The 23,275-nt window shown below is 53.0% G+C and overlaps 6 protein-coding genes across 6 annotated transcripts; 3 read left to right on the top strand and 3 right to left on the bottom strand.

Annotated features, from left to right (window-relative positions):
- Positions 1–7,098: 7,098 nt before the first annotated feature.
- PHYSODRAFT_560462 (hypothetical protein) lies at positions 7,099–10,547 on the top strand (the record flags this gene model as incomplete). The annotated part of the gene is made up of 3 exons (XM_009528878.1): positions 7,099–7,874; positions 9,021–9,071; positions 10,458–10,547. The coding sequence occupies exons 1-3, from the start codon at positions 7,143–7,145 to the stop codon at positions 10,545–10,547; spliced, it is 873 nt and encodes a 290-aa protein (XP_009527173.1). The 5' UTR covers positions 7,099–7,142.
- Positions 10,548–11,255: 708 nt separating this feature from the next.
- On the top strand, positions 11,256–11,624 carry PHYSODRAFT_501834 (hypothetical protein; the record flags this gene model as incomplete). The annotated part of the gene is made up of 1 exon (XM_009528877.1): positions 11,256–11,624. One exon carries the CDS (start codon positions 11,256–11,258, stop codon positions 11,622–11,624), a length of 369 nt encoding a protein of 122 aa, XP_009527172.1.
- Positions 11,625–12,836: 1,212 nt separating this feature from the next.
- On the bottom strand, positions 12,837–13,640 carry PHYSODRAFT_346292 (hypothetical protein; the record flags this gene model as incomplete). The annotated part of the gene is made up of 1 exon (XM_009528876.1): positions 12,837–13,640. Exon 1 carries the CDS (start codon positions 13,593–13,595, stop codon positions 12,837–12,839), a length of 759 nt encoding a protein of 252 aa, XP_009527171.1. The 5' UTR covers positions 13,596–13,640.
- A 2,181-nt stretch (positions 13,641–15,821) lies between these two features.
- Positions 15,822–17,381, bottom strand: PHYSODRAFT_351306 (hypothetical protein). Its single transcript, XM_009528875.1, has 2 exons — positions 17,067–17,381; positions 15,822–16,993 (listed from the first exon to the last, which is right to left on the bottom strand). Exons 1-2 carry the CDS (start codon positions 17,343–17,345, stop codon positions 15,989–15,991), a joined length of 1,284 nt encoding a protein of 427 aa, XP_009527170.1. The 5' UTR covers positions 17,346–17,381; the 3' UTR covers positions 15,822–15,988.
- Positions 17,382–19,088: 1,707 nt separating this feature from the next.
- On the top strand, positions 19,089–21,165 carry PHYSODRAFT_315108 (hypothetical protein; the record flags this gene model as incomplete). Its single annotated transcript, XM_009528874.1, has 3 exons — positions 19,089–20,261; positions 20,325–21,040; positions 21,144–21,165. The coding sequence occupies 3 exons, from the start codon at positions 19,089–19,091 to the stop codon at positions 21,163–21,165; spliced, it is 1,911 nt and encodes a 636-aa protein (XP_009527169.1).
- A 1,177-nt stretch (positions 21,166–22,342) lies between these two features.
- Positions 22,343–23,209, bottom strand: PHYSODRAFT_502999 (hypothetical protein; the record flags this gene model as incomplete). Its single annotated transcript, XM_009528873.1, has 1 exon — positions 22,343–23,209. One exon carries the CDS (start codon positions 23,207–23,209, stop codon positions 22,343–22,345), a length of 867 nt encoding a protein of 288 aa, XP_009527168.1.
- Positions 23,210–23,275: the final 66 nt, after the last annotated feature.

Here is a 23,275-nt window from a genome sequence, read left to right as displayed (position 1 = left end):
GCAACGCGCTGTGAAATGAGCTGAATAACCCTTGTGCGTGTAGTACTGACTGCGAGAACCTCTTTGTAATGCACTGTAGTCGCTCTCGTAGGTGTAGTGCCGACCGCGAGAACTGGCCACGGCCTTGTACTCCTTAAACGCTTTAACTTCCTTCGACAGAGCGGCAACAGCTCACGTGTGCAGGCGATACTGCTGCGGGGGCGGTCCAAGCCGATTTTATAAGACTATAGCCCCGGGATGGCTTCCATTTCACGCAGGTTGCTACTGCGCGGTAGGTATGGCGGGCTGACTTTGATTTGTGAGAAGATATCTGAAATGATAACACAGTTTACCTTCTGCGTTCTCTCGTCTACAATGAGAGCTGGATAGAGTACGCCTCTGATCCTACCAATTAGCCGTAGATGAGGAAGTGGTAGAGGAAGCCTGCATGAAATCCTACGGGTTGTGCAGCAGCAGCAGCAGCAGAAGGGTGAGGTGCTAGCTCTACCGGTAGCCCCGCCATAACAGGCCTTCGGCTCCGACGTGCCCTCCTACTACGTGCAGGTACGACAGTATGAGCTGGTTCGACCAGCCATGGAAAGCTTCAGGCCGCCGTAGGCGGTGTCACGGCTTGCCACGGTGATAAACGCTTTGCAACCCTGCATAAACGAAGTCACTTGTGTTTTGTATACTCTCTCCCATACGGCGTCGTTTTGCTACCGTGACTTGCAGTTTGTATGGGAGTTGAGTTGCAAAACAGACTAATATTTGCTACCGTGTGCGCAACCGAAGTTGCAAACGATACTGTACCATTTGGCTGCAGTACAAGCAACAATCCTGGTCGATACCGTGCAGCTGGCCAAGCAGAGGTGGTGATTTCTAGAAATACAACTTGGGTTGCAAATGGCCGGTAATGTAGTTGTCTCTTAGGTAAGCCTGAGAAAGCACAAGAGGCGGCTGCTCTGCATCATGCGTGGAACGGGTGTGGCATTTTTATGGTCGATCGTAGCGTTTAGGGATATTGTCTTCGCCAAAATATTTTACTCGTCTGTCTTCGCTGCTAGCTGTGCTACACCCGCTAAGACGGAGATGCAGCTTTATAGCTCAATCTATTGGATCTCCCGGAAGAATCAGCTCCAAGTCGCTTGCCTGAAATGCCTCATTCTCATGAATCGGCTGGGGCGGTAAATGGAAGGCTCTAGAGTGAAACAGTTGCATATGTACTGGTTTTGTACGATCACTCAACCCAGGTAGAATGAAACACTATCCAATTGACTCGGGCCAAGCCGGACTCAGCCTCAGGCTGCCTGAGGCGATTAGCTAGACGCACGTCTGACTCCCCCTCAGCGAACGCCAAATCCACTGTAGATCATCTATGTTCCAAACATTACTTGATTGTAGTAGGACTGAAGCGGATGGTCTCTCTATGTAAGTGCATTCATGGTTACGCTCAAGTCAAGTCCCAGTGGGACAGCGGCTACTACGGCCGCATTCAGGTAGATGCAGGACCCGTGCCCTGTGCCTGCCGAACCTCGTGGGTGGCGACTCGCCACTGGCGAGATTGATCTCCTGCCCTCTCTGAGGTCGCGCTTTGGATTTTCATCGGATTTTCCGCAATCGGAGGGTCACCCTGCACGTGACGTTTCTAGCACGAGCGGGGCCAGGTTATTTGTCGTTAGTTGGTGGTAGACAGGAGTAGTAAGCTACTAGTAACTAAGTGACAATACAGTCTTCAAGAAAAAAAGGTGCATTCATGTGATCTCAAGTGCCTGTACTACTGCTGCATTCTGTCGGGAGTGAGAGTCGGAAACACCGAAAAAATGGACGTCAGCACCGAAAACTAGGGGTCCGCCATGTGCCGAGTTGGGGTGCGGAAACACCGAAGACTTGGACGCCAACACCGAGGGTTGGTGTGCCGGGTTACGCTTGAGGAATAACTCGGCACTGTGCCGAGTTACACATAGAATCTGAAATCGGCGGAGTGCCGAGTTGCACTGCAACTAGAACTCGGCGAAGTGCCGAGTCCTAATCTTGGGATTCGTGTGCCTCCCGATAAAAATATCACGGGCTATCCAGTCTGTATCATTCTGTACTTTGCTGCAACGGTGTAGATCAACGTTCGTGTGGAGGTGCGGATGGCACGCCGTCGTAGTGTACGGCAAGGCGATGACGCTCGGCATGACGAGGTGGAACGGCAAGGTGACGGGGGGCTACAAGCCGACGAAGAGCGGCAGGGTGGCGGGTAACGGCTAGGCGACCAGGTATTCACTGTCCAAGCTATTGTTTATCTGAAATGTTCTGCTACTAACCATCAATCTGTGTGACTTTGTTTCTTTAGGGTGACGCGAGTAGAAGTCGACGTCCTCCTTAGACGATGATTTGGACTACCCCCCCCCCCCCAAATACAGAAATCCAACGAGACGCGTGGGAAAAGTTCATGTTCACTATGCCAAGTTTCGCCAAAAAGAAAAACAATCTTACGAACTGTAGAGTTGGTCATGCTGCCCGTGGAGAGACCGATCTTGTTGCCTTGCCTCATGACATGCGGTGTATTGTGACGGAATGTAACTCGTCACGATGCAAGGATAGTCTAGCCAAGTGCTGCTGCCGCTACAAAATCCTATGTTGTGTGGTGAACTATGCGGCAGTCGTTTTTGTCGAGGGTGCTCACACCATGGATAACTCGGTTCTCGCATCTCCAAGGGCCCCTATTCTCACAGCCGAAATGAAATCTTATATTGGAGCCAAGTTAGCAGAGGACTCAGCCGTGCTTCCATACGTCCTATTTTCTCTCATCTGTGGCAAAGTTAAAGGCCGGTGATTTTCGAGGACCTTCACCCGAGCAGGACCAAGTCAAAAACTACGTTGGCGCTCGAAGAATCACAATGACTCTATCCGAACTGTCATTGAGTTCTGCAAGAAAGCCATGTACGATTCAGACCAGTACCTGACGGCTTGTTGGTTCTCTGTGACTACGAGATAAAAGAAGGCGAGCGAGTACCTCTTATAGGAGAAAGCTCTGATACCGAGCCAATGAGGCTTGGTATAACCTGCTACGCCTTGTTACAGACGTACGTGTCGGTTCAGCAAGATGGAGTGTGCCCTACACTGCTCCACGTTGATAGCACACACATTACTGTGAACAAACGATACTCGGTTTTCGTTCTTGGCGTGCCTGACTGCTACGGAAAGTATTTTACGGTGGTATATTACTGTTCGTCCCAGCGGCGAACTGAAGCTATTATCTGGTGTTTGAAGTTTGTGAAGCGAGTGCTGCTAGAGCAATTCGCACAAAATTTCGCTCCACGATACGTGATGACCGATAAAGACGATGCTCAGTTTGGTTCATGTGTTGCGGAACTGCCTGCAGCGGTCATTCTCATGTGTTGGTTCCACGTCCGCCAGAACGTGAAGGATAAAGCGCAAGGTTTGCCGCGTGTAAGTCGTGACATGATCTATCACGGCTTTAACGAACTGCACTTTTGTATTTCAGATACTGAATACGAGACGAAGAAGAGCCAAATTCTAGCTGCATGGAAAGCTGCCTCTGGTTTCAGTCCCATGTTTCGCGCTGTAGCTCAGCCTCTGATCAAGCAGTGGATTGAGCATCCTTGCTTTTCGAAATGGCAGATTTTCCGTACACCGTCCGGATGTGCTACAACTAATAATCCAGCTGAGCAATATCACAAGACTCTCAAACGGGTTCACAACACGGATCAGGCGACACCAATTGAGTTAGTTGAGCGGCTGGATAGATCACGACTAGCATTTAAAGCCCAAAACTCAGCTTTCAGCCGTGACGTCAGAGTGTCCACGCGCCCTGAGGCACGTTTCAACCGGATGGAGAAATGTGGCGCGATTTCGGCTATAGCCACGGTGCCTTGTGGGAATTTACGTTTGGTACACGTAATCTCAAAGCCGTGGCTGGGCGAACGCAAGCCGAAAAATGCAGAAACTCACGTTATCCAGTTCGTTGCCGATGATGGAGATTCCGAGTATAGTGACGACTCTGTTAACAGCTCATCAAACGGTGAAAGCGACGACGCAGCCTTAAATACTGGTCAGACTGATGAATTTCACGATTTCGATCGCTCTTTCCCATTCAAGTCGAAGTACACTTTGCGAATGCTCTACGAAGGAATGCCTTCTACTGGTTGGATAGTAAACCCCGCAACGAAGGATTGCCAATGCCGATTCAACTTAAAGTTTGGGATGTGTGTGCATGTCATCAAGGCGGCTAAACTACTTGGCTTACCATGCCCTGGTATGCCTGATCCAGTCAAACGATTTGTGGATCGCAGGTGGCAAGCCAACAAACGTGATCGTCGACGCCGTGAGCGCGAGGGTGACTATATTTCAGGCCTTGGATTCGAAAACATGTCTGGTGATGACGAGGCACCGTATCCTCTGTTGCATCCCCGCCCAGGAAGCCACGGAATGCGCATGGAGCATCTTCGTGAGCGCGCTCGCCTCTATGGCGAGTTGCCGATGGTTAACTCAGGAATTGCAATCGGCGCTGGCTTAACGAAAACGTTACCACCAACTACAGCCGGACGGATTGCAAACGATCAAAATGTTCTTCTATATATTCGAGTGCCGCCAGTACCAACGTTCTTTGCGGAACAGCTTGATAGCTACACGCCTGAACAACGGAGGGCGTCAGGTCAAGCTACCATTTCCGTGTCAAACAACGCGCAGGCGCCAAGACGTGGATCAAAAGGCAAGTCTAAACGTCGATGTCGCTAGCGTCGATGGCTCTGTCGGGAGGAAGGGATTAAGTCAGGCAGAGCCAGGCATCTCGATACTAGACTATATTGATACATTTATCACACTGAATATACGTGCATTGTTTGCAACTTTTACGTCGAATGACTGTGTTCTGTTAGCTACGGACACACCGTTGCCATGAAGATACAAAATGACAGGCGTATATAGAGTATTTCAAAGTAAATCCAATAGATGTGTACTTATAAATGTTTTTTTCTCAGTAACGAGATACAGCATACCTCCTAGCTTCAGTCATTCATGCGCGTACGTCTACGCTTACCTTCGATAGGAGGCGCTTGATCGGTGACGTTCCCAGTGACACGAGAAGCTCCTACCACGACTTCATCGTCCTGTGTAACGTAGGTGGCAGCGTCTTCTTTGTCGATCCATCCGAGCTCACCGAACCTCCCGCTTACCGACGGATGACGTTCCCTCTCTACGTAGATATCTGCAAATTTTAGTCCGCTTGTGCTGAAGATAGCTCTTAAGTGAACGGCGAGCTGAGCCTGCGTCTTCCCTAAGCGAATCCATCATCTCGTCTAACTCGCTGTCTGACCACAAGACTTGTCCAGTGGATGATGCTTCAATTGCCATGGCTGCATCCCTCATGATGCTTATCATCGTGCTACGCTCGCTGTCAGGCACCCTCCAGCCTACTTCGGCAATGAGGCAATCCATAATAGCTGATACAGATTCCAAATTCTGCTTCGTAGAATTGGAAGTCCGACATGATTTCGCTAGTTTCATTATCTCCACCCTGCTAACAGCACGCACGTAATCGATACTAGCATTTTTGTACTTACGTATCTGATTCAGGAGAGTGTTATCCAGTACGGCAATCGTGACTGGGTCTGGCTCGGACAACTCGGCCATACGTGGAGTGCTCACGGTTATCGGTCTTGATTTCCGCGCCTTCCGTTCATCGACAATGCCATCGGGAGCCTCTTGCAGGGGGAAGGTGGGGTCTCGGCGAGCTTCCATATAGGTGTTTCGCTCACTTTCCTTCAATGCCTGCCATCTTGTCCGATGCTTTTTACCCGATTTTTCCAGAAGCCACTTGGACGCTAGCCTTTCGTCGTTAGCGTGAGCGTCAGCCGGATCCTTCGCACAGGGGGTCCCCTTAGCCTTCACGAAGTCCCAAAACGCGGCGTGCAACGCGCATGCTTCGAGGTCGGTTGTAAGCTTTGTGGCCGAGTTACCTCCAGCTCCCGTCTAATAATACCGTATATTTTAAACTCTATTTAGAGGCTTCGTAGCTCGTACAAGAACACCACGTAGTTACAGTTCAGCACTTCGCCGAGTTCTAGTTGCAGTGCAACTCGGCACAGTGCCGAGTTATTCCCCAAGCGTAACTCGGCACACCAACCCATCGGTGTTGGTGTCCAAGTCTTCGGTGTTTCCGCACCCCAACTCGGCACATGGCGGACCCCTAGTTTTCGGTGCTGACGTCCATTTTTCGGTGTTTCCGACCCTCCCTCATTCTGTCGGGTCGGACCCAAACAAGACATGCACCCTTCGGGTCAGATGCAGTGCGAGGGGGTGTTTCTCGAAGAAATCTCACAGTTACTGACGCGGATTTTGCTCGTCTTTGTCAGAACACGAAAGATCACGCCTGCAAGCACGTCCCCGCTTCACCGCCGCACCGCAGCACCAGCAAGAGGGGAATTAGAGTCAACACGCCGACATCACTCTTTAATTTACCCTAAGGCTTAGCATCCATGATGACTCCAAAAAGACTGGATGCGTCAGAAAGAATACCGGGCCGACCTTGGCACAATCCGAATCGCTGCTTCAGCGGGATCCGACAAAAGGTGGATAGCTAAAGGAAATTTCTGTGCGAACTTCCCTGCTGTATCTGCTCGCATTGGGGGGCCTTCAAGGTCGGCTGCGCAGCTGTGTCCTACTGATACGTAGGGCTTGTATGATACAAGCACGTGCTCGGCTCCGAGCTTCCAGCGCACAACTACATGACAAAAGGTGCCAGTATCGTAGTCTGGTAAGAGATCCGCATGAGCAAGTAGATTTCCCTCCTGACTTATCCACCGACTGAGCTCAGCAGCATTGTGGAAATCACTACTACTTCGACTGCTGTGCGGGAGACCCACAAACATGCAGAAGCGTTCCGGTAACTCAAGCTTGGATCGCTATCGAATACCGACGGCTCAAACGTAAGTACATGTAGTAGCACCCTCACTATTAACCGAAAGTATCTACCGTTACAGTGTAGTTTATGAATCACCGCCCGCGGTCCCTGCTGGGAAGCACTGTATGGTGCAGTGCAGCAGCACCCTTTTGCGCTTTTCCTGAGCTCCGCGCTGACTCACAATCTCATTTGCCGTTTCCAGTCGAGTCCGACCCGGAAGACAACTACCCCCGCTCTTACTGACCCGGCCGTCATGGCTGCAGCTGCGCCCCCGTTGCTCCACGTGCGCCGACAAATCAGCGTCGCGCTCTACGGCGAGGTTCTCGAGTGCGAGCTGCCCGGCGACGACGAATCGGTAGCAGTCAAGTGCATCTCGCTCACGCGAGCGGCTGAAGCACGACGCCAACTGCGCACCACGCGGGAGATCTACAACCCGATGCAAGAACAACGCGTGGCTGAGCTCATTATGGCCAACGGAGGCCACCGCAACGTGGTGCAGCCGCTCTTCCACTTCACGCACGACAGGAGACTATACCTCGTCAACGAGCTGTGCCGGGGAGGAGACCTGCACTCACTCGTGGCGGCAAGGATGAGCGTATCGTCCCTCCTGGAAGAACATGAGGTGCTGCCGTTGATGCGCCAAGTGCTGGAACGCGTCAACTACCTGCATTCGGCGCTCGGCGTCGCGCATCGGGACCTGTCGCTCGAGAACGTGCTGCTGAGTCGCGGGGCCTGCAAGATCACGGACTTCGGGTTGTCGACGAACGCTCGATCGATGTGCGAGGCTGGCCAAGTGGGCAAGGAGTACTACATGGCGCCGGAGATCGTGGCGGGGGAGCGGTACGACCCCGCCCTGGCCGACGTGCGGTCGTTGGGGATCATGTGGTTCATCATGCTCACGGGATCGCCGCTGCTGTCGCTGGCGTCCCCATCCGAGAAGGCGTTTGGGGCGGTGGCCAAGCACGGCGTCGGCGCTGTGATCAAAGTGTGGGGCCACGCACGGCAGCGAATAGATTAGGTCAAATGGCAAACTTGGTCAAGGCCAAATCTTGAAGATAGGCCACGGATAGGTCACACATACGGCACTTAGGTCACGTGACCTAAATCGCTAGGTCACGCGCACAAGCTTGTAGCTCCCCAGCATCGTCCAAGTTATCCTGCTCACTACCGCGGTAAAGTACAACATGTCTAGTAGCTATTCCAGACTCATGTGCCTGTTCTTAACTGGGGGTTTTGAAACCAACATGCCACAAAATAAAGCATGCGACCTGTGGGCCAGTGCGACTTCTCCCTTCACAAGCAGCCTTCACGTCGTCGCCCACCGCTAATGAACACAGCATGGCTCGGCGCCAAGGCGGTCGTCGAGGGGCCTTCACATCTTGTCCAGACCATGCCCCATCTCGTTCTCCTGGCCGACGTGGCCAATCTCGATTTGCGCCTACTTCGCATCCGACTCGACGAAGCAATCGAGCAACAAGTGACGTACTTGAGCGTGAGGTGTCCGAAGCTATCGCGACTTTTCAAGACCTACGGGCGGGAGCTGCAGCGCCGACATCACGTCCGACTCGTCGAACCAACCGCGCAGCGAGTGACGTTCTTGAGAGCGAGGTGTCCGAAGCCGTGGTGACTACCCACGGCCGTCTTTTGGGCACGTGCGATACGGAACCTGACGTGTCTGCGCTGGCAGGCACCCCACAGCTACGCCCAGTTCTATCAACACCATTATCCGATGGGGACACCCAGACCGCAACCTGTTTGTGACGTTCGCAACAAGCGTCCCAGCCTCGGGATGGACGTGCAAAGCTGTACTATCAGGGGTACTCCTTTGCGCGAGCCAACACAACGTCAAACAAGATATCATATCGCTGCAGCTCGTATTGTTCCCCCTGCCCCGCGCGGTTTGTATTCTGTGCGAGTACCATGATGTTCGACTTCAGCGGCATGGAAGCACATACATGCCGTGGTGGTCCTGCTCTCAGGGGAACCACGGGGAACCCAGGTGACCACTTCATCGACGCTTCGAGCGACATCATGGAGGAGGTCGACAAACTCGCTACTCAAACGAATCTCACTCAGAAGCAAATATGGATGGCTATTGTGAAGAAGTTCTACATGAAAGTTGGAGCCCCAGTTCGAGGCGTTTCCGAAAAGAACGTCAAAAACCGAGTTCAAGCTGCTCGGGGTCAGGACTCCAGTCGCGGCCGAGCCAGCATCATGACGAACCCCGGGCTGATCAAGATTAAAGGATCGCGCCAAGGCTTCTTCCCGTTTCAGTTTGCCTGGCACGATGACGTCAAGGCGCTGAAGAAGCCGCCAAAGGATGCGAATGGCGTCGATCAGATAACTGCGTGGGCTCATCCTACGCTTTTAAATTTGCTGTGCTTCGAAAATTTGTCGTGGTTTATCGATGGCACGTATCGATGTGCCCCTGTCGACTACAAGCAGTGTGTCACGATTATGATCTATGATGTTTCAAGCAAACTCTTTCTACCAGTCCTGCATGCGGCAACTACATCTATGACGACGAAGTTCTACCTCCGACTACTACAGTGTGTACAAGATGCGGTGGGGAGCAAGCTGGTTCCGAAAGGCGTGGTGTGTGACTTTGAGAGCTCTCTCATTGGGGCACTTCGAGAGTTCTTCCCCGACAACACCATTATCGGATGCCGGTTTCATTTTAAACAGGCATGCCGTCGTAAGATGAAACGTATTGGGCTACCATGCAACGAAGTCAAGGTTGCTATGTCGCGTAATGTCTTTGACATACTCACCGTCATTGAGCCGACCAAAATTGCTGTGCAAGGAATCGGTTGGGTAAAGGCCAAGATACGCCGCGTGTGTGAGGCTAAAGGTCCGGTATACTCTCGTAGCAAGTGGCGGTCGTTTTGGCGCTACTTTCAGCGCACCTGGTTGGAGACATACCCGCCCGAGTACTGGAATGTGTTCGACATGAGGCGCGACATCATCAGCCGGACGAACAATCCTTTAGAGCGATTTCATCGGGAGCTAAACAAGCGATTCAATGCCCACCCGCCCATGAAAACGTTTGTGACCACGCTTTTCGCGCGAGTATGTGGCGCAACGAACGACTGTCATCTCAGGCTTAGCCAAGCCACCTGAGCGGGCAGGGTTCGTGCTACAAAGACAACCGAAGCTGCCAGAGCTGAGTGATATCGTCGAGTCCCCAACCAGCAGCGACGATGAGCGTGAAATTGTGAAATTGTGATGCGAACTCAGAGCTATACAGCAGCGCTGTGCCCTCAACCGATGGCGAGAACGTGGAAGACGGTGACGAAATCGAGTACATTGAGCCGGATAACTCATTCGACTACGACGGCGCACGTAGAAAGACTCAGACACATACAACACGGAGCTGAGCGCGCAGGATGGAGAGGACATTTGCTATAACAGCAAGTAATACATCTCATTCATTACGTACGTGACCAAGGTATTTTGGTCACGTGACCTAATCACAACATTTAGCCGTGATCAAATATGCCATTTGACCTAATTTATCGGTTCCCGCCACGCACACCGCATGTCGACGAGCACGACCTCGTTGCTGGAGAAGATGCTGCAGATTGACCCGACTCGCCGCGTTCGGTTGGATCAAGTGCTGGCCCACCCCTTGTTCGCCCCCGCGATGGCAGCGGAGTAAGGTGAGGAAGGCTATACCAAGGTTACGTGGCCTGTATAGACGGATCGGTGCAGGGAGATAAGCGAGGGGAACTCCCCCTGTGCGTACCTAAAATCGTCTCATTCCTAATAATCTGTCCTAATCTCGTTTGCCTAAAATCCGTCCTAAGAAAGCCACGTCTCTGAGCGTCCTCAGTCCTAAAAGCCTAAAGTGTGTCACGTTGGTGACAGTGAGAAAATACCACGTGTATGCAATAAAATGTATGCTATAAGAACAGACAGCTGAGAAAATGTAACATGAAAATATTGGATTGTGCCCCAAAGCCATACGGATTTGTTTGCTCAACAGCGCAGCACAATGTTTTATATCAACGCTATTATATTGTGTAAACCTATAAAACATATTTTATTTTCTTCTGGTACAACGGGATAGTAAATGCGACAATCGCGTTGATAATTTTGATATATTCAGAGTTTCGCATTGTCACCTACCACCTGCTTGAACCACCTGCTTGAACCCAAAACTTCAACAAATAAAATGAAGAGAACTTCCTCAGGTCAGAATCACTTTCATTCTCCAAAATGAACTACCAAGGATAACAGTTCCATCTCAAGCGAAAAGTGGTCAACCGCGCTGGACTTCAAACCGAGTATCTGTCCTGTGCTCAGCGCACCAATGGGTGTCCAGCTAGACTCATCGTGAAAACGGGATCCCCAGTTGTGGTCAAGAATGATCATACCTGCCGCCCCCCCGGCCAAGCCAGCAATCGACGCGCGAGACGAGATGAAGGCAATGCTAGAGAGTCAAAGCCAAGAAGATTTGGGCTGTGTTCTAGGAAGAGTGTGGGATTCCGTGTATGCGGATCTCAAAGAGAAGTATCTTGATCGTCCGTTTAAGGTGCTGAGCCGTCAGCAGGGCATCAAGCACGTGGAGCACGTTCGCGCGGTCGTGAACGGAGGCGATTTCTTTCGCACGATTGAAACTGAGCCACACTGCTTCCTGTCGGAGATGGACGAGCGCTTCTTCCTGCTATTCAACTCGACATTTGTCTCCAAGAATGCTCTACAGCGCATTTGTGGCTTTGCCCATCCTGGTTGATCCCCATCCTTCGACAGCCTGGTCTGGCTCTCTACATTGACGGGACCTTCAAGGTATGCCCCGTCCATTCAAGCAGATCGTCATCGTGATGGCGTACGATGCATCTTTGGATGTGTATGTTCCGGTGGTTTACGTTTTGGCGACTGCAAAATGCGAGAAGACCTCCAAGTACCTGCTATACTGGCTCCAAGCAGCCGTCAACTTTCAAGTGAAGCCGCGGACCGTGACTTGTGACTTTGAAAAGGCGCTGATCAACGCGGTAACGGGTGCGTTTCCGATGTCGGTGCTCGTGGGATGCCTGTTTCACTGGAAGCAGGCAATTCGACGCAAGTTGGTCGACCTTCGCATCCCAAAGGAGGCCATATGCACGGCGATGAGCCCAGGTATCATGGACATTTTGACGGTGATTCCCGTTGACGAGATTGTCAGCCACGGGATCCCGTATGTGCGCTCCAAGATCGACGAAAGGGGTCACAAGAAGGCGTGGAACACATTTTGGTCATACTTCTCCCAGACTTGGATGAAAAATTATGGCCCGAGCTGTGGAACGTCAGTGAGATGATTCTGACAAACGCCGACATCCGCGATCGCACCAACAACCCGGTAGAGTCGTACAACAATCTCTACAAGGGCTGCTTCGAAAACGGGTTCCCAAATCCATACGTGTGACCAAGATGGAAGCGGTGCGTGTACGCGAGATGCTGGACCAAATTCGCAAGAACATTCATGATCCACCGTCGCACCTTGTTGGTGCCGACCCGAGGATTCCAGCTGATTACCCTCTTGAAGAGCTGGATGAGTAGTCGACGATGAGCCACTGCGGTTGTGTTTTTGTTTTTTGCATGATTAGGAGAAAGATAACAATAGGATCTGCATTTTGGATAGGCGGTGTTTTTGTCATGTTCGTGGATTTGTCCTAATCCTAAAATTTTTGGGTTTCTTGTCCTACCACAGTCCTAAACGTTGTGTGGTGCACATCATACTTTTAGGAAAATCCATTAGGAATACGACGGGTTTAGGTACGAACTAGGTTCTCCCCACCGAGGGCTGTGTATCCGTCTATACAGGCCACGTAACCTTGGTATAACCTTCCTCACCTTACTGCGTTGCCATCGCGGGGGCGAACAAGGGGTGGGCCAGCACTTGATCCAACCGAACGCGGCGAGTCGGGTCGATCTGCAGCATCTTCTCCAGCAACGAGGTCGTGCTCGTCTATATGCGGTCTGCGTGGCCCCACACTTTGATCACAGCGCCGACGCCGTGCTTGGCCACCGCCCCAAACGCCTTCTCGGATGGGGACGCTAGCGACAGCAGCGGCGATCCCGTGAGCATGATGAACCACATGATCCCCAACGACCGCACGTCGGCCAGGGCGGGGTCGTACCGCTCCCCCGCCACGATCTCCGGCGCCATGTAGTACTCCTTGCCCACTTGGCCAGCCTCGCACATCGATCGAGCGTTCGTCGACAACCCGAAGTCCGTGATCTTGCAGACCCCGCGACTCAGCAGCACGTTCTCGAGCGACAGGTCTCGATGCGCGACGCCGAGCGCCGAATGCAGGTAGTTGACGCGTTCCAGCACTTGGCGCATCAACGGCAGCACCTCATGTTCTTCCAGGAGGGACGATACGCTCATCCTTGCCGCCACGAGTGAGTGCAGGTCTCCTCCCCGGCACAGCTCGTTGACGAGGTATAGTCTCCTGTCGTGCGTGAAGTGGAAGAGCGGCTGCACCACGTTGCGGTGGCCTCCGTTGGCCATAATGAGCTCAGCCACGCGTTGCTCTTGCATCGGGTTGTCGATCTCCCGCGTGGTGCGCAGTTGGCGTCGTGCTTCAGCCGCTCGCGTGAGCGAGATGCACTTGACTGCTACCGATTCGTCGTCGCCGGGCAGCTCGCACTCGAGAACCTCGCCGTAGAGCGCGACGCTGATTTGTCGGCGCACGTGGAGCAACGGGGGCGCAGCTGCAGCCATGACGGCCGGGTCAGTAAGAGCGGGGGTAGTTGTCTTCCGGGTCGGACTCGACTGGAAACGGCAAATGAGATTGTGAGTCAGCGCGGAGCTCAGGAAAAGCGCAAAAGGGTGCTGCTGCACTGCACCATACAGTGCTTCCCAGCGAGGGACCGCGGTGATTCATAAACTACACTGTAACGGTAGATACTTTCGGTTAATAGTGAGGGTGCTACTACATGTACTTACGTTTGAGTCGTCGGTTTTCGATAGCGATCCAAGCTTGAGTTACCGGAACGCTTCTGCATGTTTGTGGGCCACCCGTCCAGAAAAAACGGCAGCCACAGTCGTTGGGATCTTCAAAATTGCTTGCATGCTCAGTCGAGATAGAGGAATATCTCCTGGCTCATATGAGGAGCTTGGGTGCCTCTGGATACTGGTACCTTTTGTCACGTAGTTGCGGCTCAGGACTGAGCAAGGCAGGTAGCATACTTGTATGTATCAGCAGGCAACTTGCCTGCTGAGAGAATTTAATCGGATGACATTCGGATTCCGGATTGGCATTTCTGGCTCATGCTCATCCGGTTCGACCGGTTTGAAAATCGAATAAATCCGGTTATATTCGAATGTATTCGGATTGTTTGATTTATTACATTATACAGTCTCCTGCTATATACGAATAAATCAGCAATCGGCTATCACGGGGTTATTAATGATACACATCTTTTGAGTGATCATGATTGGATAAAATCAGAATGTGTACAAAGAAATGCCCCAAACCACATTCGGAATGAACCCGGATCAGAATCCGGATTTTACTGGGATAAGAAGCAACGTTAGTGCTGCTATCGCAGACCAAATAGGATTATCCTGGGAGGACAGCTAGAAGAGCTGTATGGACAGCCTCACACAGATTAATTCGTCGAAAAAAAGGTGCTTGTACCTCAGGCAACATTTAAACAACATTTTGCCACACCATACGTACACAAATATTCAACATACTTACACAAACGTCGCCAGCATACGACGTGTACCATTCAAAGCTCACGTTGACGGACAAATAGAGGTCCCTTACCACCACGCACAAAAATTTTGACAATGAAATGAAGACGGCAGTAGCAAAAGGATGATTATTCGGCCTACGACTCTATAACTTCTAGTTGGACGTGGATAGAGGACGTCTTCACCTCGGCGCAGCATATGGATAGAGAGCCCCCGGCCTACAAAATTTCAAATCTGTCCGACAGGATGTCCGGTGCAAATTGGCGCTAATTTCGCTGCGCCATGCGTTCATATTGCTTTACTTAGGTTCTTGCTGCAGCAAACATCACGCCCATCTAATCGAGCACTCTAAAGTGCACCACCATGGACTTGTCCGTCTATATCAATGTAGATACTGGTACTCAATATGATGCGACGTCCAGAAAACACTACGCATACTACTGTGGTACGACGTCCGGACACTGCATACACTACTGTCGCGCCATGCGCACTCCGTTTTGGATTCCGCAGCCTGCATGAGCCCCAACGTCGCACAGTACCACAGTATGCATTGTAATGGTGGGTGTGAATTAAACCGCACATTTTGTTTTGCTTAAGTTTTATTCCAAATCGACGCTGCGCTGCTTTATACCGGTAATACCATGAGATTTTGGATACTCTAGTTCATATTAAAATGTACCGAATGTATTAAACTGGTCTGACAAGAAATGACGCTGGCTCTAAGCTATCCGCTTAGAGAACTACTTTGGTACAACATGCACTTTGGACGCTGTTATTAGGCAGGGTGAAGCGAGAGCTGATGTAGCTTAATGTACCATGATGACTGTCACCAACGGTGCAGCTTCCGTCAGCTTCGGTTTGGTAATGAACTGTTCAATTGTGACTGCCGATGTGATGAGTGACACACACAACAGGTACGACCTGAGATGCACATGAATCTAACGCTACTCCCGCATCGATCGTACGTCACCTCTATAATGCCACCGCATGGGTCGCAGAGCCACTCGGCTAGCCAATAGCTAAACCCTGGAGGTCGCGATTGGCAAAGGTTTTACATGTAAGGTCAGGGAGCCATTGGAGAGGCTCAAAACTGCTCTCACCACTTCATCCGTTTTATTTTTGCTTAGCCGTAGGGGCCAGCGAAGGCATTGTTATAGTAACAGAGAGGGGCACCAAGCTCCCAGATGAGCCCTACGCGCAGGTAATCTCTGTATAAAACGCTACGTGCTGGTAATCCGAATGAATGATACACTCGCAAGTAATCCCTTTTCTACGTGGTTTTAATCCTCCCTCTTGCACCTTGCATTCTGCTTTAACTAGGTGGGGCAAGTTGACACTGGATTAGTTAGTTCACATACACAGAGCCGCTTCCGTTCGCGTGGCTTCCTTCTTCCTCAAACAAACTGAAGCTCACATCACACCAGCTCCTGCTTGATCAACCTCGCAATCGTGCTGAGCTGAACGTTGCTGGTGCCGCCGTAGATGGTGCCCACCTTGCAGTCTCGGTAGAACTTCTCGGCCATGAGCTGTTTCGAGAAGCCCACACCGCCCAGCATCTCGATGCACCGCGAGGACGTCCGCTCCGCCACGCGCGACGCGTGCAGCTTTGCCATGCAGGAGGCCTTGATGTAGTCCAGACCCGCGTCCTTTAGTCGCGCAGCGTTGTATACCAGCAGTCGCGCGCTCGCGAGCTCCACGGCCAGCTCCGCGTACTGGTGCTGCATGGCCTGGAAGTCCCCAATAGCGCGGCCGAACTGTTTCCGCTCAAAGAGGTAGGGCATGGCGTGGCGGTACGCTCCTTCGGCGATTCCGAGCTGCTGCGCGGCAATGCCAATGCGTCCCTCGTTCAGCTGGCCGATGGCGATGGCGTAGCCCTGGCCGACCTTGCCCAGCACCTTCTCCTTGGGGATCTTGACGTCCTCGAGGATGACGGAGCACGTGGACGACGCGTTGAGGCCGAGCTTCTTCTCCGGGGGGCCGAACGACAGTCCGGGCGTGCCGCGCTCCACGATGAAGCAGGTGATGCCCTTGTAGCCCTGCGACGGGTCCACATTGGCCATGACCAGGAACACGTCGGCGTGCGCGACGTTGGAGATCCACATCTTCTCGCCGTTGAGCGTGTAGTAGCTGCCGTCCGCCGACACGTCGGCGCGGGTCTTGAGCGAGAAGGCGTCGCTGCCGGCCTCCGCTTCCGTGAGGCAGAAGCTGCCCACCGTGTCCGCGCACAGGCGCGGCAGGTACTCCTGGCGCTGCTCCTCCGTGGCGTAGCGCAGGAACACGTTGCTCACGACCGTGTTCTGCAGGTCGCACAGCAGCCCCACGCTCGCGTCCACGCGCGAGAGCTCCTCGATGGTCAGGATGAGGCTCATGAAGGACGCGCCCACGCCCCCGTACTCCATCGGGATCTCCACCGACAGCAGCTGCAGTCAATTGATAGTCAGGTTAGTTGATGCTCTCTCCTACAGTCCCAGTGGTTGACGATTGACAGCGTACCCCGTTGTCAAAGAGACCCTGGATGACCTCGGGCGTCATCTGGCCGGCCTCGTCCATGGCGCGCACGCTCGGCTGGATCACATCGGCGGCGAAGCGCGCCACCGAGTCCTTGAACATCGCCTCCTCCTCGGTCAGCACGGTCAGCGGCATGGGGGAGCCGTGCAGCACATCGGCGGACGGGCTGGCGCTGGCCACGCCGCTGCCCCATCGACGCGCCGCGTTGGCCGCCACGCGCTTGGCCACGCGGCGCTGCGTCTTGATCAGGACGTTGCTCAGCATTGCTGGTGCTGGTGCTGGTGGTGGAGTTAGTTGGTGGCAGATTGAAGAGTGAGCTGAGCTGAGCTTGAAGGGGTGCAGACGTTAAACCGAGGACAAGTGCAAGCACGTGGCGCACACCAAGCAGAACGTGCTTGCGAGCGTCGTGATTGGCTCAGCCGCCCCAACTTCAACTGCATCAAACTGCCGCTGCATCAAATCCGTCTACGGCGACACTCTTGTACCCAATCCTAAACGTTAGACGTCTGCAGGAACACGGTGCGTCGGTCGATCATGGCTGCAATATCCTGCAGTATAGTACACGGATTTGAGGTTCAACCTGCTTGGAATCAATATAGTTGACTTATGTTGCCTTAGCAGCCTCCCTGCGTGCGTGCTCATTGCTATTTCTACGGCATTGTTGGAGTATTTGTCGATGTCGTGGATGAATGGCATGAGAGAATCGTTTTCAGAGCCAAGTTGTATACAACTACCTCCTATATGTTGCGTGGGAGCCAATCTTCACAACTTTCTTGAAAGCGTTTTACCATGCTGTTAATTTCATGGAGAAACGAGGATTTACAGTAAACCTTTACTAGCCAAACTTGTGCAAGGCACCTACCTACCTACTTACCTACCCACGTGGTTCCTGGCACGCTCCGAGGGCCTCGATTGTAGCTCCGAAGCATTGCTTTTGCTGGTTTCTGCCGGGGACCTTTTGAATCCTAGTCCCACGCCACACAATTATCGCGCGCAGTGTGTGGTTAGCACGCAATGATCAAGGTTTTTCGCTGTGAACGCAGCGTCCAGCGCTATTACAGCCCCATTCACTCGCCTTCTGGGGCGCTGGGTGCCTCCATCTTGGTGCGTCTGAGGCAGGTCAACCAAGACAAAAGCTAAAATCAGCTCCGCAGAGCCTCGACACTGAGCGTGCTGGGCTTCCATGGGCGAGCACTATTTCGAGCTGCTCGCTATTCCAGGCCGGTGGAGAAGTTTCCAGAGTCCTGAGCACGAGTCGACCGGCGACGCATTTGGCCTTCACATCTCGGTGTCTCCCTCTACTCGCGTGGCGAAGGCTGAAAGCTTCTCCGCCAAGGAATTGGGGACTTGGTTGGTTCGCAGCACACTTGATGAGGAGACAGTGACGTCGAGGTGCTTGCAGGGTTTTTTATTGACTGACTGACTGTACAAGAGACCACAGTCGCGAGGGCTATGGGCGTATGCCTCAGTAAGATCCCAGGCCTGGCGCCGAAAGGCAACGACGTCTGCGTCGCGCCAAAGGCGAGTCCAACCACGTCAGCGGTGCCGTCGAAGAACCTGGTGGCGCCAGATCCCAATAGCCCCGAGTCCATGCTGAGGATAAACTCCAGGAGTGCCGTCACCGTATCGCATCGCGAGTCCAGTAAAAATGCCCACGACAGGGGGACTCGCCCCCTGTCCTCGCCTCGACGACTGGAGCGATCCTTCTCAACAGCGGCGCTACCAACGGGAGGCAACACGAGTCCAATCAAGCGAGACGCGTTAACTCCTCCGTCCGGAACCATTAAAGCCTTGGCTTTGCCAGCGCCGTCGCCAGTCCGCTCAAGGCATATGTCCGTCAAGCCTTCGTTGCACTACACTGGCAGTGAAAACCGTCTAACATCGGAGCAACAAGGACGACGGCCCACAAGGAAGAAGCACAAGCCCGTAACCATTGGACTCGATATTCTACTACGCGATGAACGCGCGAGGACCGGCTACTTCAAATACCTGCGCGCTGCAGCGCACATGGAGAAACTTGCCAAAAAGGACGACGCTGACGACGAAGCAGCTAGTCAAGCACAAGCACAAGCTGAAGTGCTGGCTGAAGAAGAGGGGAAGTTGTTCCGGAATAAGCGAACGGGGGCCAAAACTGTGGACTACCGAGAAGACTGCGCGTTGTTTTGGCTGGAGATCAGCGACCTGCTTAAAATCCCGAGCTCGACCGCTGCTGGAGGAGTTTCTTCCTTCCAGATGGGACTTATGGATGATCTGTACGACGTGTACGCCGCCAAGGGGGCTATGCGCTTGCTGCCTATGGTTTCTCCGTCAGAGCGGGAAGCATTGGCTCAGTATCTTGCAGATCGGAACGCAGAGCGAGCTCTGTTGATGTTCAAAATGCTGCTTCTGGACGTTCTGGACGTGGTCACGGCGAACTTCGACGAATACGTACGAGAACCTGGGCCGTTGGGTTACTCGCATGCGACGAAGAGCGAGTCCATGCGCAACGTTTTAGCTCAGCTTGCCAAACGAGTCGCAGGTGGTGGCGTCACGAATGGAGATCGACGAGCTCATTTGCACCACATTCTATCAACTCCTGCACTGTGTCGGATGTTCCGCGAGTTCCTTGAAGCTCGCAACTCGGTCGAAAACTTACTCTTTATCATCGACGCCTTGGGGTTTGAAGACCTGGTGAATACACTGAAGCATGCAGCGACAAATCCGCTCTTAGTCGTACCCGAGAACCGCGACGTATCAACTGCCACTTCAGGGACATCAACGGCAGTGCAGAGCGACGACGAAGCTCCTTCAATGGAGTCACACCAGGACTACTGTGTTCGTCAGGCTCACAAGATTTTCAACAAATACGTTCGCTATGGGTCTAAAGCAGAGGTTTGCTTAGGCACTGCCGTCAAAGACCGCTTGTTGGAGCGCCTGATCGAGTATCCCCTTGGCTCGGACGTTTTCAGCGATGCTGTGCTGCTGTGCAGTGCTGAGCTGGTACAATCTCATCTTGATCCTTTCTATCGGACGGTGGCGTATTTATCGTACCAAGCTGAGGTGCAGAAGCAAAAGAAGCAACAGAAGCAGGGTACGACCAAGCAGAACCGCGTCATGGAAGCTAGTAAGGCGCTCCCAGAGTCTCAAGACCCTACCACTGATGGGAATACGCCATCTCTACCCACCGCAGTGGCTGCTGCAGTAACGAGTAATAACGGCGTGATAACGGGAGGCAATAGGCAAGGACCCATCGGACTTGCGGAGATTCTGGAGGGCGCCGGTGTGCACGCCTTCCGAGACTTTCTGCGCGATCAAGGCGCCGAGAACACGCTCTTTTTCTACAAGGAGGTGTGTGAGTTCCAGCGTCTCCCTCACAGTCAGAGGCAGTATATCCAGATGCGAGCGCGGCGGATATTCGACAAGTACGTGCGTCGCGGGGCGCGGCTGGAGCTGGAGCTCCCCGTGGAGACTCGACGAGACATTCTCTGGAAGTTGGCGGCTCCGACCGAAGCAACGTTCTCGGACGCGCAGCGTTTGGTGCTTCGTCAGTGGGAGACGCGAGATTTACCAAAGTTCCGCAACAGCCACTTGTACCAGGAGATGCTCGACCAGATCGCTGCCTCACCATCAGCGCCACCTCCAGCGATCTCGCACGATGGCGAAGAGCAGACGACCGCCACCGCTAGTGGCGCCGGGTTTATTGATGTATCTAAGCTCTCGTTGCGCGAGTTCCTGGAGCTCGAGCTACTGCGCAAGTACTTCCGACGGTTCCTCGAGCGCGAGCAGTGCGCCAACGAGCTGTACTTTTACTTCGAGATCGCCACGTTCCAGCAATTCCCGACGTCCGATTACCTCGCGCGCCAAGCTCGGAAACTCTTCAATCGGTTCTGCGATCCGCAGTCTCGAGAGTTTGTGCCATTCGCGTCCACTGCGATCCACAAAGACTTGCAGAGCAGCTTAGCCAGCCCCAGTCCGGCCATGTTCAACAAGGCGCAGGAGCAGATCTTCAACTTCTTCGCCACGACACTCTTCCCTAAATTCCAACAGAGCGAGATCTACCGGGGTATTCGCATTACGCCCCAGCAATTACGAGCAGCACGACTAGCTGCAATGGGCGGGGCGTCGAACAGGAAGGTCACAGCCACGAAGAAAACGAATCAAAACTCGGTGCAGATCGCACCACGTTCAAGTACAGGTCGACGCGCGAATTCGGTAATAAATGACGCGGAAGACAGAGCGTCCGACGGAGCGCTGACTGAAGCAGATGTGACGGTGACCATGATCCTGGAGAACCCGGAGACCCGAGCGCTGTTCCTCTTCTTCTCAGAAGAAATGTACGTATGCTATTATGTGTAGTTGTCCATTCGGAGCGATGTATATCTAACTTCGACCTGCTGTGTTGCTATCGACAGCTTCTGCACTGAGAGCATCTACTTCTGGATGGACTGCAACGAGTTCAAGGACATTCCGCACCGCAGCTACCTCAAGCTGCGGGCGCAGAAGATTTATCGGAAATACATTTGTGGTCGAGCCAAGCTGCAGGTGAATCTCGAGAGCGCGCTGATCCGCGTGATCGAGAGCAACCTCGACAACCCCACGCGCACGTTGTTCGTCCCGGCGCAGCGCTCCATCACAAAGATGCTGGAGAGAGACACGCTGCCTAAGTTCCGGCGGTCCAAACACTTCCAGCCGTGTTTCCAGTGGTTGCTCGCCGCTAGCTAGAAGACTTGCCTGTAACGAAATATTAGGGTGTTCGGGTCAACCTATCTTTACTGCTAATGGTTTACACTTTTCCTGTGGTTGGACACCATTTTAACCCCAGTCGGGCACTTTGCTAGGACAAACCGAAAAAATGCTAGGACAAATCCGAAATTCACGGAAGTAAAGTATAGTGTACCATAATTTTTGTCCTAGCGGTCCGTCTAGGACAAAATTTGTGGTACACTATACTGAAATCAAGTAAAACCGATTTTGTCCTCCCGTTTGTCCTAGCAAGAGAGGCGACTGGGGTTATTTATTATATATTTATTATATTATTATATATGGTATTTAAAAATGCCGACATTTTGTTCAAGGATTCAATGAATTCCATTGAATCCTAGATTATAGGGCCCCCCTCAACGGTTGATGTTACTGAGCACGATTTTTTTTAAATATGCAGCGAGACTTTGATATTCAGGAGGATACTAAGCACCATCCAGCATTAGTTTGTAAGGAAACGTGGATATTTTTGTCAAAAACCATTCCAACGTGGCTTTAGATCTGCACGTTACCGTTTCGTTCTACCCCACTGCAATCCCACTGGCAAACATTGGATGGTTTAGCACTTTATCAAGCGAGATACGCTGCCTCGGATCGACCTTCAGCATCTTGTCGAGGAGTGAAATTGTGCTCTTTGAGATGCGGTGCGCGTGGCCCCACACTTCAATCACGGCACCAACACCATGCTGTACCACAACAGCGAAGCCTTTCACGGACGGGGACGCCAGCGACAGCAGCGGCGATCCCGTCAGCATGATGAACCACATGATCCCCAGCGACCACACGTCGGCCAAGGTGGGGTCGTACCGCTCCCCCGCGACGATCTCCGGCGCCATGTAGTACTCCTTGCCCACTTGGCCAGCCTCGCACATCGATCGAGCGCTCGTCGACAGCCCGAAATCCGTGATCTTGCAGGCCCCGCGACTCAGCAGCACGTTCTCGAGCGACAGGTCCCGATGCGCGACGCCGAGTGTCGAGTGCAGGTAGTTGACGCCTTCCAGTACTTGGCGCATCAACGGCAGCACCTCATGTTCTTCCAGGAGGGACGATACGCTCATCCTTGCCGCCACGAGTGAGTGCAGATCGCCGTCTCCGCAGAGTTCGTTGACGAGGTAGAGTCTCCTGTCGTGAGTGAAGTGGAAGAGCGGCTGCACCACGTTGCGGTGGCCCCCGTTGGCCATGATGAGCTCCGCCACGCGCTGCTCCTGCAGTGGGTTGTCGATCTCTCGAATCGTTCGGGTTCGGTTGCGTGCTTCGGCTGCTCGAACGAGTGATATGCACTTGACTGCGACGGGCTCGCTGTGCCCAAGCAGCTCGCACTCGAGCACTTCCCCGTAGAGCGCGCTACCGATAAGCTGATTCACGCGGAAAAGCGGTGGAGCGGTCATTAATCGCGTGGAGTGTCGGACCCGACAGTCGGTATTGAAGGCAAGTTGAATTCTGAAGCGAATGCG

Source organism: Phytophthora sojae, assembly GCF_000149755.1.
Source record: "Phytophthora sojae unplaced genomic scaffold PHYSOscaffold_4, whole genome shotgun sequence".
In the NCBI taxonomy this organism is placed as follows: domain Eukaryota; phylum Oomycota; class Peronosporomycetes; order Peronosporales; family Peronosporaceae; genus Phytophthora; species Phytophthora sojae.
Note: the sequence above shows the minus strand (reverse complement) of the source record. Positions and strands in the feature narration are given on the sequence as shown.